Here is a 16996-nt window from a genome sequence, read left to right as displayed (position 1 = left end):
GTGATATATGAACTGTGACTGAAAGGCGTGAGTGAGTGAGTCGGCTACGCTACGGCGATGTCATCCAATGTCTTATAGTAATGAGTGACACTTGTTTGAGCTGTTTCATTACAGACGCAACCCATCTCTTTTAGCCTCCAAAGATGTTATTTCGTTTATGATCAATATGAGTACCTAAATTTATCCCTGAATTATATTTTTTGTGCTTTGTACAGCTTATAGAAACATTATGTCCAGTGAGTATTGTAAGTTTTGCAAATGAATACTACGGAAGGTATATATGTCTCATTTATTTGATATTAAAATGTACCAACAAGTGTGGTGAAAAAAATTAATTGATAGACGTAATGACCAGTTCCGCTCCGAGGTAGACAGCTGGGAGGAGAGTCATTCATCACCAGTCCTCACCGGCACATTTAATTCGCTTTTGAGTCGGATAGATTAGTGCTTTATAATAAAACCGTTTTACAGGATGTTAGTTTTAATAGAGAGATTAAAAATGTATAGTTACTTTTTGAAAGTTTCTGTACTGAAAAAAAGTTTACTGGAGCTTGTAGCAAACATTAGGAAGACCCTTGGCTCCGACGCCTGTGATCATGAAGGTGCACCCTCCGGGAGGTTCCTGGGGGCCCGTGTAGTCGACACTGGCCGATGTTACGAACATGACATCGAAGTCGGGACCTCCGAACGTAACGGAGGTCACTTGACTGGCGGGGATCGCCAGCTTCTGTATCAATGTCCCTCGGACCGGATCCACCTGGAGGACGCAGGAGCCTGAGAACACGGCGACCCACAGGTTACCGTCCGAGTCTATCGTGGCTCCGTCAGGGAAGCCCTCTACACCGTTGGCCTGCAGATCGAATATATACTTCATGTTCGCTGAAAGTTTAAAAAAATTAATTATATTAGATGCTGACCCTTTATTGTAATTTGAATGTTGACGATAACTTAGAAAGCGAGGGTCAAATGAAAGCTTTATGTAATGTCTTACGCTACGGCTCACTCACAAACATCCCCAGAGTCAACGTCGTAATCGTATCTCCTAATCTTTAAGTCCATGCTGTCGATATAATAGAAGGCCTTTCTCTCCAGGTCCCAGGCCAGTCCGTTGGACACCGTTATGTCTCCGCACACTTTCTTCACCTCACTCTTATCCAGACGGTACAGTGAACACTGTTTTGGCGAAAACTTACCAGGAGGATTCTCATAGCCTATGGAGCCTATTTACAACACAGAGAAAGTATATGAATAATATTTACACACAAAGAGCTTCAGTGATCCAGAAGTCGTTCCAATTAATACTTTACCTGCAAAAATCCGCCCTCGAGGGTCGGCCTTCCCATCGTTAATCCTGGGTTTGGGAGACACGTCCTGGTCGACGTCGGCTAATGTACGGAGAACCTTCGCCGGGCTGCCTTCCTCGCCGTCCCATTGTATTATGACAAAGGACAACTCCAAACCTATTATATATTGGTCCGTTTCGCCCTCCACCGGTACTATGAAGCCCGGTCGACCGTCTAACAAACCAAAACGATACAATCACTAGTACAATAAAATATAATTTTAATATCGATGTGTTTGATGCGAGTGATATATAAATATTACCGAGTTTAGTTTTCGTGTGTTTCTTAGAGGACAACACGTATTTATGTATAGTACACGCGAGGATGTCCACGAACAACAATGCCTGCTGCCTGTCATCCCAATGAGGACCCTCGCCAAGCGTCAGCGGATCAGTTATCTTCTCTATCTTAAGAGGCATGTCTAGAACATGTTATGTGTTTCACAATTCACAATATAAACTCTAATAAATAGAATCATTTGTAAATCATCTCTACTAAATAATTAGTAACTTGCGTCCTACTATTTTCTACAAATGCTTATTTAATTAAGAATAATACATTTGTAAGTAATTGTATGCTAATATGTTTACTTCAGCTGAGGCTAAAACAAATAATATTATCGGTCCAACTTCTATAAACAAGTCACGTTCAATAGATTATTATTATAGACCGCTTTCAATGTTATTTAATGTTTCGTTCTCAAGTGAATGATTTCAACTTTGCAAATCTTTTTGATATTTTAATTCTCCCATATATCTTTAAAACGATCGCCTTATAACGCGATGTCGCCGACCTGATACGAGCACACTCTAAATCAACTTACCATTTTCAATATTACATATAAGAACGAACGCTGCATTATAAATTTTATATCTCGGTTAGTATCCACCTTGAACTCACCTTGCGTTTCTTAGAAAAACTTGTTTAAGACCAGATACACTCAAAATTATATTATTACCAATTTGTGAGGTATGTTCCGGGTACTAACACTCGAGCCGTCAGGATTACTCGATCTCAAGAGTGAGGACTGAGGAGACGGCAGTGAGATACGGCTCGTTATAAATGGTCATTGCCAGTCATAGCTGATTGTATAATCCTCGGCCATTGGTCCGCTCATGATTGGTTCGTTTCATTCATTATTAAATTCAACTCGTATTTGCTATTATGAAACGAATATTATATATGATTGTTAGTTGGTTGGTAAGACAGAATTGAATTATATTTACAATTGTTTTCAAGATTTTAAATAAATTTGATAAAAAGAAGATGCAATTACACACATGCTTTAAAGGTAATAGAAAATAAAAAGTTCAGCCAAAATATGAATAAAACAGTAAGCGGTTGTCTCTCCAGTTTGTAATTGATAGAGTAATTTTATCAGTAATGAGTTTATTTATGATAAAGCCAAATATTTCTGTAACTATATCTTTTTACCTTAACATTGTCACATTTCCCTTTTTCATTTTTAAATAATGTTTTGAATGAGGTATTCCCCTACTGTCTTAGCCTTCTTTAACGTACCCATATCAATCTGTTGTCAAATGTCCAGGTCATTCTAAGTATTAACTCGCTTTGGTCTGTAGCATTTTGACTGACGAGACAACGAGACTTGTACTTAATGTCCCTCGAAACCATATTCCCTCAAATCTTTTATATTTTTTATTCTTAAACGCGATCATCAGCGTTAGGTTAATGTTCATAATAATATCATGAATAGGAATAAATTTCTATTTCTTACACATGTCCTCTTGGTCAAATCACATTAAATTTTCCAAGTTGTCATGGTCCTTAAAAAGACAGGCTACTGTGTACAGATGTCGTTAACAATTAAAGAAAAACGATTAAATAAAAAGGCTAAGAACGTTATATCTAACGATTGTATTTAAATATCCTTTCCAGCTTTATCTTCTAAGCAGGGAACTGCCACTTGTGGTAAAATTCCATTTCCACCCCCTTTCATATATCGTCGCTCCGTCATACCGCACTTTGTCCTCCACTACCTTTGTCTAGACGCAGTTTTCATTCTATCCTACTTAATACTTTTACTTTATTTATCTGGATTCTTTCAAATCTTGTTTAGTAGAGAAACTCGTTGAGTGAGTTTTAAAGTCTTGTACAGTCCTGTTATTTATGTGTATAGTTCCGAGTCCAACGGAATTTAATACCTTGTTACAAGTAGACGACCTGGTAAGATTGTTTGCACGTGAAGTATTGAGACTCAAAAACCCACCATAACTTATTAAAATTCGACGCTCCTCATATTCTCGTGTCAATTGACTTTTTATTTGTTGTATAATCTAGCCAAGCTATGACCTATGTATATTACTAACGATTTCAAGTATGCGTATGTACAGCTAAGTTATTGACGACTGTTCTTGCAAACATGATATTCGTCTCGTCAGGGTTGATCCCGAAACCCGTCAAAAAAAATTAGATCGTGACAACATCTATGACAGGAATTATGATTGTAAATGAGCCTTTAGGAATGAATTGCAGATTGTTTTTTCTTTACTACTTCTATGTGATTACAGTGTAATTATATTGTCGTCATGGAAAAATCCTACATATCATTCCATATTGAACAATTTTAGCACAAATAAAATGCTATTTAAGAATTTGGTGCCTTTTCTGTGTTGTAAATGTATGTACCTTGTAAAACTCGCATTACAGCGACGGTTAGTAAACAATAAATTATAATAGATTTTATAATTAAAAGCAAACACACTTTCACAGTTATGTACATAAATATAGATAATTATGTTATGTACATAATTATCTATTTTATCTCAAAGATTATTCCAAAACGTGATATCGTTTTGGAATTAAGATATACATGTAGCAGGTGCTCATTGGTCTTTTGGCACTCTTTTTATTCTCGGCAGGAAGTACCTACGATCATATTTTTGTTATTAAATTAATTCCAACAACAACGCGCCGTCGGATCATCATTCTGCCACAACACTGCCCTCGGAGGCAGACGGCGATACATCAATGTGTAATCTGAACATACAAGTATTACTAATATTTGGGTTAATTCATATTATGTCCCTCCACCGTACTTACCGCAAAGTAATCGGGTTTCTGCATTTTATTTCAGTTTTGCAACCTTATCTTAGACAATATTAACTATTAACATTCCGCTTTGGTTTAAATGTGCTTTTATATTAAAACCAGCTATTTGAAGCATTCAAATAAAAACTATTGGACTCAAAGAAAGCTATAGTACCTTAGAAATACAGCGATCTCCTTCGGTTACTAGGTAGGTATTACTTAACTGTGGACCGTTTATCGAGACTAAAACTAATTCAGCCCCACCACCCCTTATTACCCTACGACGACCAAACGCACAGCCGTTCCCCGCACTGCCATATCCGGATGAAGTAATACGGTGCCTCCTTAGTACACTCAGCGTAGCGTGTGGCGTGTGTGTTTCCACTCAAGTACAATTTAGATCACTTCAAGTCAGGAGCAAGTAGAATGTTACTCAGATACGCCCTCATACCTACCTACCATTCCGTGGAATGATAATCAAGCACTCTCCAGTTATTATAAAAAAAAAATAGTTTTGTGTCAAAGGTTGCAGCAATTTCTCGAACCTTGCTTGAGGTTTCCATTCCAGAGGACCATCGTGCTCACCGCGAGTGGTGGTGAGCGGGTACCGTTGCTGGCAAATGATCTCCCTAGAGAACTGTAGACGGAGGCCCCATGGTGCTCCGCTAAGGCAATGAGGGTAACCGTTGGATTTCAGTTGGTAATTTCGGAGCTCCCCGGGGGCGCACATCCCACAACCATTTTCTCGCATAACTCTTGTATATTTTTTAAAACTTTAGTCCAAAGTCGTCACTTATCTAAGGCGGTGTATGCAAGGCTCACTATCTTTCATTAACAAAACCAACTCTAAGCAAACGATTTCAGAAAACGCAACAGTAAACTTTCATTCACTCAACGACGTTGAAGTGAACTGGAAACCACGCGAGAAGTGTCACGAGTCGAGGTGTAAATGTGTACTCGTGTGAGTAGATTTTTCCAAGTTATTTAAACTCTGGTTTATTTCTTTCCTGGCATTTTTTTACTTTCATGTGTAAAGATCGTGCGGTTTCTACCTTGACGTTAGGTCAAATAAAAACTCTAAAACCGGCATCGATTCGTAGAGGGTCAAAAATAAAATACACTGTCGTACACACCGCCGACATCAAAGTATTATATTATAAAACGTGTCCTCCCTCACGCGGCTCGGCGATCAGGACAGCACGGAGCGGGCTGGCCCCGGCTCGGGCGGGGAACACAGTTCGCACACACGGAGTAGATACTGATTTGTATTAAACCTACTTAATCTATGTCATGAATATTTACACAACGAACAACAAACATGGCACAAGTATTACAATATTTACATCGTGGCGAGAGCTCCACGTCCGCACGAACCGAGCTGCTTATGATATGTTAGGGGCGACGCGCGCCGCGAGACGGCTCCGACAGCTCCTGGTACAGGCCACTACGGCAGCTACAACTTTCACTATTAACTAGCTCATTTCTTAATCATAATGTTATAACTCTAAGCGGCAGATCTGTTACACTTATTACATTCGTTAAAAACGCAAACGTACACGCAGCCATATTTACAAAGACTTTTTGTGGCTCACTTCATCTAAAATCTAAACTATAACAGACTTGTCCGGACGCAGACTCGCGCCGCGGGTCGGCGACACGAGTTTCTGCCTAAACAATCGAGTCCGATATCATCTCGATATATCCGACGTCTGGTGGAGGCGGGCGAGGGCGGGCGAGGGCGGGCGGGGCGGGCGGTTCACTTCTTCTTCGGCTTCTTCGGGTTCCTGGAGCGACTCTTCGCCTTACACAGAGGACAGATGGGCGCGTTACGATGGATCTGCTGGTGACACGACAGGCAGGACTTCATCGGCGGCGGCTGCTGTCTGTGGGTTGTGGGGCCCGACCGGTTAGTGGATACACACGCACGTACGAAATAACAAGCACTCGCTTACGAGACGGACATGCTACGATCGGTAAGCAGGATAACGAAATAATAAAAATATAAGCATCGGACGCGAGTGTCGAAGGAGAGAAGGAGAGAAGGATTGGGGAGAGGGAGAGAGGGAGGGAGGGAGATTTAGGGGAGTGTGCAACGAAACAAACGGAACCGAACCTGAGCGAGACGGTTAGGAAATCTTGGTCGAGAGCAGACCTGAACGCGGGCGGCGGCGGCGGAGGCTTGCGGGGAGCCGGAGCCAGGAAAGACCCCGCGCCCGCCGCCCCTACTGCGCCCACCGCGCCCACCGCAGCGCCCACGGATAGGGACCGTGACCCCGACAGACCCGCCGGGAAACGACTGCGGGCCGATAGATAACGTTAAGGACACGTGCAGACGACACACAGACCATGTGGCCGGAGGAAGGCCAACGAAACAAGATAAACATTGTAAACCACGAGACCTACTGAGATAAGTACAGGAAAACGAGCTGCAGACTTTAATAAATAAAGTTTAAATATGAAAATTAAAAGCAAATTCGAGACCAAACACGAATTTAAATGTTACCGATAACAATGTAGTATAACGTAATGTAATACACGTATCGTCTGACCAAGCCGCAGCTCATCGATCAACATGGCTGTGCACTCTTCTTGTATTTCATATAATTTTGAAAACGATGTTTATCTCGTTTCTTTGGAAATTGTCAAAGTGTCCATAGGGAGTTCTAAAACATAAATTTTTGTACAAAATTATTATGAAAGGTGAATTTTAAAACTTTCATATGTATTTGTAATACTTCTAAGTTATCTTTTTGCGTCTTTATCTGTTTGTGTGTGTGTGTGTGTGTGTGTGTGTAAATGTGTCCGTGTGTTAGTGTATATGCTAACTCTGGCGTGACGGGGCTGCCCTCCTCCTCGTGCAGCTCGGGCAGCCTGTCCAGTCCTAGACACTGTCTCCGCAGCAGGTCCACCTCGTGTTTGAGCGGGCGGTAGTCCTCGTGGAGACGCGCGGCGCTGGTCAGTTTGCGTGACATGCTCTCCTCCGTTTGTTTTATCACAGTCTCCATCTTAACAAACAATGGTGCTGGATACATATAGAATACTAAAAACCTTCAACAATTCACTTTCATCACAATTTTAACAGTTTTAACAGCCCATGACAACCTATAAAGAAAGTTATCTTGTAATGATGATAGCTGATAGTGTGACAGCATTGTTATGCTGCACAAGACTCATGATACTTTTTTCAATTCAATAAACTAAGACAATGGTGACTTAATAAGTACTTTTATATGAAGTTCAATAGACAAGATATATTTTTAAATAGAACGGTTCACAGATTAAGAATAACCATTTCTATAATTACAATATAACTCGTTTATAGAAAACATTGTCTTATTTTAAAACATAGTAAAAATGAAACAAGAATGTGAATGAACATATTCAGATCCAGAAATAGTAAAACGTTCAATAAAACATAAAGTATGCGGGCGGACAAACAACCACTACACTAATAAACACTGAACAAGTAGCGCTCCTTACAATAGAAGCAATAATAAACACCAGGTGGGACTTGTGAATCAGTTCCCATATACATGGTGTGCTTTTGTTAGCCGCTGTGATATGACTCGCTAAACATGCTCTATCATGTGGGTTTCTCTAGAATATTATGATATGGTAATAACATTATATTATTAAAATTTATACAAAGCATTTTCTTGTCAAAATTAAATATATATGTTCTATGACTTTGGCTCTTAATATTTTTCATGTTTTGCCACTTTTAGTCTGCGTACAACATCACTAGATGTAATACTTATAATTTAGTATCTTTTAAACACTGCAGTCTACATCAAAATTTTAATAAATATTAGAGAGTTTTCATATGATGCAATAGTAATATAGGTCATGCAATGCCCACTCACAGCATTAATGTCAGCATGTATCTGGCGCAATTCCTCTACATGGCTCATCTTCTCCTGCTGCAGCAGCTCCATCTCTCGCTTGTACTGCGCCAGACAGCGACCCTCTTGGTCGCCTGATCGCACCTCGTTAAGTATACTACGCTTTAGTCGCTCCAGAGTTATGGTTTTATTTCTAAAAATAAATATCTCTAATCATAGTCTCCTTCATTACTTGACAGCAATATTTTTTGTTTATATTATTTCGATTATTTTGTTCCATGTCGTTTCGTGTAGAACCCTATTTTCATATTAAGAATATTTTCTAAACATCTGTGATATATGTGATGAAATTATTATAAGTAGATACACAAATTATTATAAGTAGTAACCTTTAATACTAAGAAAAAAATAATCACTGATATCTTTAATTATAATACCATTTATAAGTAAAAATAACAATTATTGATGTCAAGTGTTTATTGATCGAGTCTACAGGTATGAAAACATTTTAAGTAATATGTACTAAAAAGCTCACCTAATCTCCTTCATGGCCTCTAATTTATGATATATTTCCCTTTCGTTCTCTGCGGTCATGTTTAGCAAAGCGAAAATAACTCCCCTATAAAAAGGAAAATGAAAATATAACGCGGCAGTCTTGTATCACTAAGACATCAGATTATGAAATTGAAATATAATAATCAGTAGAGTGGTAACTAGTGAGGGACTAGACACAAGTAACAGTTAACAGTATAATCTGTTTCGATTACATTCTACATAAAATAAATCAGAATTCACATACGATGAGAAGCAAATAGTTATAATCGATTATAAATCGACATCCATTTGTATACACTATACAACTTGTATTATGAAAACTTATATCTTGATGTTAATTTTTTTCAGCGAGCTAAAATTAGTACTTTATTGATCAAGTATTATCTGTAATATATCATAAAATATATTTTCATAATCATAAACAAAATAAACTTACGGTCTTTACATATTTTAGTTAGTTTTTATCTGTTATGTAGATAATGCTTTAAATAATTAAAAGCGACGAATCTGTGATCTGTCGGAATGAAAATGGCGGAATGACCATTGAGAGCGGCTTGCTGTCAAAATATAAAAATACTTTTTATTATCGCGTATGTTACATTTGTATGTAATTGAACAACTAACATACATGTATTATTATGAAAAAACTGAATGATTACTATAGCATTCTCCATAGATGTCGTAAAAGCTGATACGCAAAGGTCATTTACACCTTTGCGGACTGCTTCGTGTCGCGCGTATTAAGACATTTCTTGTACGCTGTGTTTACGAAGAAAATGAGTGAGGAAGGTGGTGATGAGTCGCCGGCTTGGCTGAAACGAAAGATTAAGCAAGTCGTGGTGCTCTCGGCAACATCAGATTCTGATAGCGACGAGAGCGTTGGCGTGGCGGGGACACGTAGAAAAAGATTGAGGGTAAATGTCTCATCTTATGAATATTTGGTGCAGTTTGAAAAGTCGTATAGGAGTTACTATACTGGTGGTGATGATTTTCAGGTCATCAGCGATGAGGAGGCAAGTGATAGCAGCGGAAGCTCCGTCGTTTGCGCGGGCAGTCGGCGGAGGCGCATACTTCCGAAGCTACGAGACTCGGACGCTGAAAGTGATAGCTCCGATTGGACAACAGATCGTTCACCTCCCGGAAAAGACAATGTTGCCACAAATAAAACAAACTCCGGTTTCGCATCCGATAGCTCAGAAGGAAATTCTGACAAGTGTTCAATCTGTTTAATGCGCTTTACAAATCAAGAGATTGGCACTCCAGAGATCTGTGAACACATTTTCTGTTTGGATTGTATCACAGAATGGTCCAAAAACGTAAACACCTGTCCTGTAGATAGGCTAACATTTAATTCTATAATAGTGCGAACATGTATCGGAGGGAGGGTACTGCGAACTGAGGCGGTCCGGACAGTGCAACGGAGCTCCTCTGTTGAAGCACTTGTTGTGGAAGACCCTACTATATGTGAAGTGAGTTGGATGTAATTTATAAGTCTGATGTGACAATAGTAACATTCTTAGGGCAAGGGACCCAACAATGAAGTGTTGGTAATGTAATAACTAGGTCAACTAATACTTATTACATATACTAAGGAAAACTTATATATCTTAGAAGGAGGTTTTTAGAGTGAAAATTCTCACTTGATCTTGTGTTATGGTTTGTGCTCCAAACAAAGATTTTCAAAGGCTATCCAACTTACAATTAATGTTTTGGAACCAATTGCATAAATTTAATCATCAAGTTCTTATAATAGTTGAGTTAATGAAGAATATTCTTTGCAGATTTGTAGAAGCATGGAGAGTGAGGAGACAATGCTGCTGTGTGATGGCTGTGATCTTGGCTTCCATATGCACTGTTTAAATCCCCCTCTGTCAGAGGTCACCATACGCTTGACTTACATTTTGGGGTAACCCGGAGCATTAGATTTATTGTTACTATTGTGTTACAGGTGCCAGCAGATCAATGGCTGTGTCCAAACTGTTTTGTTGATATTGATAATGACCAGGAGTTGATGGATGCAATCAACTTGTCTGAAGTGGAAGACTTGTTTGATGGTATTATTGAGTTCGACCTGCCGGTGGGGCCGAGGCCTACACCCTTGAGGCAGCCAAGAAATGTGAGAAGGTCAGCAAGGAATGTAAGATCAGTCGAAGAACCTTCAACTTCCAGTAGCAACCACACTAACAATGGAAATGAACAGCCAACAACCTCACAGGGGACCAGAAGTACACTGAGAACAACATCTCGGTCCATCAACAGAAGACGAACGACGACCCGCAGACGGAAATACAAAAGAAGACGAACCAAAACTGTCATTATAGAGTATGAAGTACAGGAAAATGGTAAATTCCCCATCACAAGAAAAATCAAAAGGAGGGTTAAAAAGAGAAGGGTGAGGATATATTATAACTTAAAATATATTAATTTATTGGCCTGTTGTGAACTGAATCGTTGACGCTAATGTGAAATGCGAATAATAATGAAAAATGTTTCAATCTTTTAGGTAAAAAAACGTCAACCTCGAACTGCGGCTCGAAGGTCTTATGTTCGTGCGAGCGTCCAGGCCAAGCTCGCGTCACAGCGAAGTCAGAGACAGGAAGTGTCGGCGGTGACACGCACAGGCCGCGGGGTCAAGGACCTCACAGTCAATAGGCACAGAGCCAGTATACCGTCGCTGAGTCTCTTGGGCAATCCCAATGAACTCGAATATTTCTCTGATGAGGACAATACCGTCTCGGAGGACGCCTCCACCGCCGTCGCAGTGAGACCCTCCTCCAATATCTTCAGTGCTTACAGACAGGTCAGTATTTGATAATTTATTCCCAAAGATATAAGATCCATACAAGGATTAGTTATAAATATAATCAGTTATAAACTGGACGCATCTCGACAATCTCATAGTTTATTGAAAATGTCATAAAATTCGGAATACGATTGCGTTTTTAGTAGATATGTGTATTAAAATTAAATATTTCAATTTTTAGGCGAGAAGGAAAATCGTTTCGGTTCCGTCTCCCCCGCACGCCTCCTCGGCGCCGGACCTTCTGTCTAACATTTTGGAGAGTCAGACTTTATTGCATTCGAAGAATTCTTTAGTTTCGATAACAGTAGACGGGAACATCAATATAAAGCTGCAGACGCAGAAACAGAACCAGCAGAAGAAGACCGTCACAGAAACGAAAGAAGACGAGAAAGTGGATTTGTCCAAGGCCAAAGAAGCTGTGAAATGTGCGCCATCCTACCCGGGGCAAGGTCGCGGCGGCGGAGGCTGGGGCGGGGGGTACCGGGGCGGCTACGGGAGAGATCAGCATCACGCCAACGGAGGGTTCAACCGCGGAGGGTACGACTCCGGCTACGGAGCCGGCTACCAAGGTCGGCCCGCGGGATACGGCGGCTACCAGAACAGCGGCATGCGGCGAGACGACCCGGACTACTATGACCCCTTCCCCCGCAGGCCGCAACAATTCACCAATGCCGATGATTCCTACTACGACCGATCTCGTAGGCTGGGGATGGACAACGGACGAGGCGGCTTTGTGAACCATCATCGAAATGACGGCGGCCGATACAGTGGCGCTCCCGGCTGGCCCTCCGCGGGCGCCCCGGCCGGGCCCTCCGCCGCCGGCCCGCCGCCGCACGCTAGACACTCGTTCGGAGGTTTTGAAAATCCTGTCGACATGAGGATGACCGACAGACAGATGCCGCAGTCGAATCCTACCGTCGATATGTTTTCTGGCATCGTTCCGCACCAGGACAAACCTCAACCGCCCCCCTACCGACCGCAGACGGACCCGTCCGCTTTTCGCCCTTCTCCGGAGCCGCATCCCTATCAATCACCGTCACAGCAACAGAGTTTCGTTTATCCGAAAGCATCGGAAGTGGAGAAATCAGAGGACGAGAGAAGCGATCCCGGCCTGATCATCGACACTGAGAAGTACGACCCCACCGAACCCACACACGACGAGGACAGCGGGGAGGAAGACAAGACGGCACCCGCTCCACCTGCCCCGCCCTCGCCTCAGCACAACTCTTACGAGCCAGAGTCGACGGCCGATGAGAGTGTGCAGAACATACTGGCCGGCATCGACGCAGGCACCATGAATGTGCCGCCGAGCGTCCTGGACAGCGCGGTCCGCCAGGTGCTCAAGGAACACCGGAACCTCATCTCGTCTCCTGGAATGAAGACAAACCGAGACGGAAGCGAGGACGAGTCGGATGGCGACTGTCCCAATTTTTCAATTTATTCAGCCGCAAGTGTTCACATAGCGAACTACGTCAACGACCTTCCCGACGAGCCGCCGGCGGAGCCCCGGCCGACAGAGGGTCTCGAAGACCTCGTGCAGGAGGACGACGACACGCCGCCCGACACCTCGCCCGTTGAGACCAAGGAGGCTGAAGACAAGAAAATAGAGGTGTCTCGGCCACATGCCAGCAAGCCGCTTTATGGTATCACTGAATCCAATGAAAAGAGGAAGTCCGAAGAAGAATATAAAGAAAAAGTATCCAAACGATGTCCGATCACTACAAATACTAGAAATCCTATAAAAATAAAACTTAATACGCCATCCTTGATAAAGAGACAGGTGAGCTTATATGACGAAGAAGACACGAGCATGGATGCCGGTCTGGAAGAGAAGTTAGACGTGAACCCTAAAATTAATGAAAACAAATTAAATGCAAAACATGATAGTCCTAAGAAAGAGCATCTCGATACAGCAGCTGCGAGGAATAAAGAAGCTGCATTGAACGAAGATGACTCACAACCAAGTGGACGAGTCCAAGAACTAAAGCAGAGTTCTAAACGTAAAAGTTTCGAAGAAACTATTAGTACGCCTTCAAAAGAGATTAAAGAGAACGACGGATCACGGAATACAAACAAAGAAAGAAAACAGAGCCCTTCGAAAAGTAGCAAGGAGAGCAATGATAATAATATTGATGAGGTCACAAAAAATTGTGAGGATACTTCAGGTAGCGACATAAAGAGAGACTATAGAGTTGAACATTTGGCAGACATAGATCCTGACAAAGACACTAGAATAAGTAATGAAAACGATCATAAAGTTGACGACAATGTGGAAAAAATGACTGAGTCTATAAGCGAGACGGAGGACGAACGCAGCTACACACCATGTCTAGATGAAAATAAATCTAACAAAGACGCCTCTTTCGACAACGAGAGAGACAAGGGACTAGAGGGACTCGATACCGAAATGATATCGGAAGACGAGGGCAACGAGATGTTCTCGGAGAACGAACGAGCGCCCTCCAACGGATCAAGAGCCTCGCCTGTTAGGCTGAGGGTTGAGGAGGGGCAGGTACACGAAAAGAAAGAGGTCATCAAGAAGATCACTGCGCGCGATGAAAACGTCAAGAAGAAGAAGAAGAAGGACTCAAAGAAAGAAAATAAAGAAAAGGACAAAGGAAAAAACAAAAAGAAAACAGAAATAACATTCAAGAAACTTAGTAAAAGTGGCAAAGAGAGAAATTACAGAGAGAGAGATAGAGATAAAGGAGAAAAGAAGTCGGGAAGAGATCGGCGGGACTCCGGAGACAACGACGTGCGACAACGACGGCGGAAGGAGAAACGGAAAGACTTGCAGAGATACGACGTGCGCTCGCTCGTTACTGAGAAGAGACGGAAGCTCAAGGATCCTTTCGGACGAGATGTGTCGCCGAGGGAGCGCTCGCCCTCGCTGTCTCCGCCGGAGCGGTCGCCTTCACCCCCCGGCCGAAGAGATCCATCTCCTCGACGCACACCCACACGTCTTCGTCGAGATCCCTCACCCATCCCCGCCTCACGCTCGCGTCGCTCACCCTCGAGAATTCGGCGTTCTCACTCCCGAATCCGCAGATCATCGTCCAAAACTCGTCGATCGCATTCGCGTCCTCGTAGATCATTCTCCAGGGGTCGAAAGTCACCTTCGAGACCCCGGGCTTCACCTTTGCGGTTGAAGCGCTCCGTGTCCAGAGGACGACGTTCGCCGAGCGCAGCACGCCAGGCGACCTCGAGAAGTCGGAGATCACCTAACCTCCGAAAGTCCCCTTCGCGACGCAATAGCGTCCGCGGACGTACCGCTTCCCGTGGACGAACGTCCCCAGGCCGTGGTCGCCGCTCTGTCGCCCGACGCTCCCCCAGCCCACGTGTCGGTTCCCGCCGCAGCCCCGCGCGCAGCCCCATGCGTCGCAAGCGACGACGATCTAGCTCCCGACCGGCCCGCCGACGGTCCGCAACCGGGAGTCCGCCCCGACGTACCCTCAAAAAGAAGAAGCGAGAAAGATCGACTCGTCGCGTCCCGGCGGCCGCTTCCCCTGAGCGAAAACGACGACGCAGCGAGAGCGCTCGGCCGGCGCCGGCGCCTCCATCCCCGGCGTCCCGCCCACCCTCTCCTCGCACGCCTTCGCCAGAACCCGCGCCGTCGCCTCTCGCGCTCGAAGAAGTCCCGGAACGTCTTGAACGAAGACGTCGAGACCCGGAGAGACACCGCAGGAGACTCCGGGACGCGCCCGGACCTTCCAAGGAAGTGTTCACATCCGGCGACAACATCCTTGTGAGCGTCAGTTTTAAAGAGCAGGAACGCGGCGAAGAGAGCGAGCGGCGAAGGCGGAGAGAGACGCGGCGTGAGAGGAGGCGGCGAAGACGAGCGGCCGTCCCGCTCGAGGTGGAGGTAGCCAAGCCCGTGGCTATCATAGACCTCGACCGCTCGCCTTTCCGGGAACTGACTCCATCGCCAAAGAACGTGATCGTCCTGAGCGACAGCGACCACGGCGAGCGAGAGGTGGGGGAGGAAAAGGCACCAGTGGCGGAGGTTCCCGCCGAGGCGCCCACACTCGGTCCCAAGACGCCGCCAGAGCCCCTCGCACCCGAGCCCGCCGCCGCCGCTCCTCCCGAACGCGAGCACACGCCGCCCGAAGAAGAGCCCCACTCGCCGGACGCGTACGATCCCTTCGAGCCGACGCGCTCGGCCTCCGCTTCCCCGCCGGCGGCGGCGGCGGTGGCACCCCCGTCTCCTCCCCGAGCACTCATCACGCTGGAGGCCGCGCAGCGTAGTAACCTGTCTGCGGACGAAGTGATCGATCGCCGCCCACTGTCGCCGGTCGAGAAGGTTATGGCGCTGTTGCAATCGACTCGTGATGAGAGCCCGGAGCCTCCGCCGGGTGTTCCGGAACAGCCACCCGCGCCCCGCATCGTGCTTCCGTCACCGACGCGGGTTCCTCCCAAGCTGTTCCCGGGCAAGCCGTCCCCGATCAAATCGAACCCGGTGAAGCCGATGCAGGTGTCTCGTCTGCCGCGCCCCCCTCCCCCCGCCCTGCTGCCCGACGCGGGCTCGTCCCCGTACTCGCCGGGATCCAGCGACTTCGGTGAGCTGTTCGAGCCACCGGCTCGTCGCCCGCGCGCCGCTCCCAGACACGAGCGGAAGAGAGGTATGTGATCGCGTGTCCGGGGCGACGCTGAACGGTCGTCAAATAATATGATCCAAATCAATGAAATCTCTTTTCTCTTTTTAGGAAAAACGCAAGTCGACGTAAGAATAGACGACGACAACCTCATGATCCTGGACGAACTGCCGAGCTCTGCCGTCGCGATGCAAGTCAAGAGCAAAGTGAGTCACGTGCCGCCATTAGCACATTAACGAAAAGAATAAGAATGAGTATCATGGATATAAAATATGTTTAAAGTCCCATAGAAATTGAACCACGCGAGGTTAGCGCGCCGCGATACGCTGAGGTTTCGATGTGTGCTTTGTCTTTGCAGTACCTGAAGAAGTTAAACCGTCAGGAGCGCGTGGTCGAGGAAGTGAAGCTGGTGCTGAAGCCGCACTACAACAAGAAGAGAGTCACCAAGGAGGAGTACAAGGACATCCTCCGGCGCGCCGTGCCCAAGGTCCGGACACGTTGTGTTCGTGTCACTCTAGTCGTTTAGTATTATGTAATCGTAATGTAAATGTCGGTTCGGTTCGCAGATCTGCCACAACAAGTCCGGCGAGATCAACCCCACCAAGATCCAGGCGCTGGTGGAGGCCTACGTCAAGAAGTTCAGAAAAAAACACAAAATGGGAATCGTCTAGTGATGTGATACTTATAGTGTAGTGCAGATGATCTATCAGATTATTGTAATTATAATTTATGTACGGACATTTATTTTACTTAACGTTTTATTTAAATATTATAGATTTAAATAAACAATCAACATTGAGTCATTTCTAT

General features: G+C 44.5%; 3 protein-coding genes across 7 annotated transcripts; 1 reads left to right on the top strand and 2 right to left on the bottom strand.

Moving 5' to 3' along the window:
* Nucleotides 1-274: 274 nt before the first annotated feature.
* On the bottom strand, nucleotides 275-2555 carry LOC116769837 (regucalcin-like). Of its 2 annotated transcripts, none has more exons than XM_032661036.2 (5): nucleotides 2302-2555; nucleotides 1606-1764; nucleotides 1308-1517; nucleotides 1008-1220; nucleotides 275-879 (listed from the first exon to the last, which is right to left on the bottom strand). In XM_032661036.2, exons 2-5 carry the CDS (start codon nucleotides 1760-1762, stop codon nucleotides 542-544), a joined length of 918 nt encoding a protein of 305 aa, XP_032516927.1. In that variant the 5' UTR covers nucleotides 1763-1764; nucleotides 2302-2555; the 3' UTR covers nucleotides 275-541. The 2 variants fall into 2 exon arrangements, with proteins under 2 accessions (XP_032516927.1, XP_032516925.1); XM_032661034.2 differs by having other exon boundaries at nucleotides 2244-2546.
* A 2965-nt stretch (nucleotides 2556-5520) lies between these two features.
* Nucleotides 5521-9877, bottom strand: LOC116769839 (zinc finger C4H2 domain-containing protein). Of its 4 annotated transcripts, none has more exons than XM_061522562.1 (6): nucleotides 9768-9877; nucleotides 8772-8855; nucleotides 8258-8429; nucleotides 7221-7399; nucleotides 6508-6690; nucleotides 5521-6277 (listed from the first exon to the last, which is right to left on the bottom strand). In XM_061522562.1, exons 2-6 carry the CDS (start codon nucleotides 8828-8830, stop codon nucleotides 6151-6153), a joined length of 720 nt encoding a protein of 239 aa, XP_061378546.1. In that variant the 5' UTR covers nucleotides 8831-8855; nucleotides 9768-9877; the 3' UTR covers nucleotides 5521-6150. The 4 variants fall into 4 exon arrangements, with proteins under 4 accessions (XP_061378546.1, XP_061378545.1, XP_032516928.1 ...); XM_061522561.1 differs by lacking the exon at nucleotides 9768-9877 and adding an exon at nucleotides 9228-9320; XM_032661037.2 differs by lacking the exon at nucleotides 9768-9877 and adding an exon at nucleotides 9036-9159.
* On the top strand, nucleotides 9568-16985 carry LOC116769834 (PHD and RING finger domain-containing protein 1-like). Its single transcript, XM_032661031.2, has 9 exons — nucleotides 9568-9705; nucleotides 9787-10260; nucleotides 10573-10668; nucleotides 10740-11183; nucleotides 11295-11591; nucleotides 11776-16213; nucleotides 16298-16392; nucleotides 16545-16673; nucleotides 16753-16985. The coding sequence occupies exons 1-9, from the start codon at nucleotides 9568-9570 to the stop codon at nucleotides 16855-16857; spliced, it is 6216 nt and encodes a 2071-aa protein (XP_032516922.2). The 3' UTR covers nucleotides 16858-16985.
* The last annotated feature ends 11 nt before the right edge of the window (nucleotides 16986-16996 follow it).

The sequence above is a fragment of the Danaus plexippus genome, chromosome 14, assembly GCF_018135715.1.
Source record: "Danaus plexippus chromosome 14, MEX_DaPlex, whole genome shotgun sequence".
Taxonomy (NCBI): Eukaryota; Metazoa; Arthropoda; class Insecta; order Lepidoptera; family Nymphalidae; genus Danaus; species Danaus plexippus.
This window is presented reverse-complemented; position numbering and strand designations above follow the sequence as displayed.

Excerpts from the sequence above, each read along its gene's own strand:
- LOC116769837 (XM_032661036.2), bottom strand. The coding sequence starts at position 1,762 with ATGCCTCTTAAGATAGAGAAGATAACTGATCCGCTGACGCTTGGCGAG. Across the intron at positions 1,221-1,307 it reads TCGAGGGCGGATTTTTGCAG|GCTCCATAGGCTATGAGAAT; the intron begins GTAAAGTATTAA and ends TGTTGTAAATAG. Across the intron at positions 880-1,007 it reads CGTTGACTCTGGGGATGTTT|CGAACATGAAGTATATATTC; the intron begins GTGAGTGAGCCG and ends TTAAACTTTCAG.
- LOC116769839 (XM_061522562.1), bottom strand. The coding sequence starts at position 8,830 with ATGACCGCAGAGAACGAAAGGGAAATATATCATAAATTAGAGGCCATG. Across the intron at positions 7,400-8,257 it reads TACATGCTGACATTAATGCT|ATGGAGACTGTGATAAAACA; the intron begins GTGAGTGGGCAT and ends TTGTTTGTTAAG. Across the intron at positions 6,278-6,507 it reads TTCCTAACCGTCTCGCTCAG|ACAGCAGCCGCCGCCGATGA; the intron begins GTTCGGTTCCGT and ends CACAACCCACAG.
- LOC116769834 (XM_032661031.2), top strand. The coding sequence starts at position 9,568 with ATGAGTGAGGAAGGTGGTGATGAGTCGCCGGCTTGGCTGAAACGAAAG. Across the intron at positions 16,214-16,297 it reads CAGACACGAGCGGAAGAGAG|GAAAAACGCAAGTCGACGTA; the intron begins GTATGTGATCGC and ends TTCTCTTTTTAG. Across the intron at positions 16,674-16,752 it reads TCCGGCGCGCCGTGCCCAAG|ATCTGCCACAACAAGTCCGG; the intron begins GTCCGGACACGT and ends TTCGGTTCGCAG.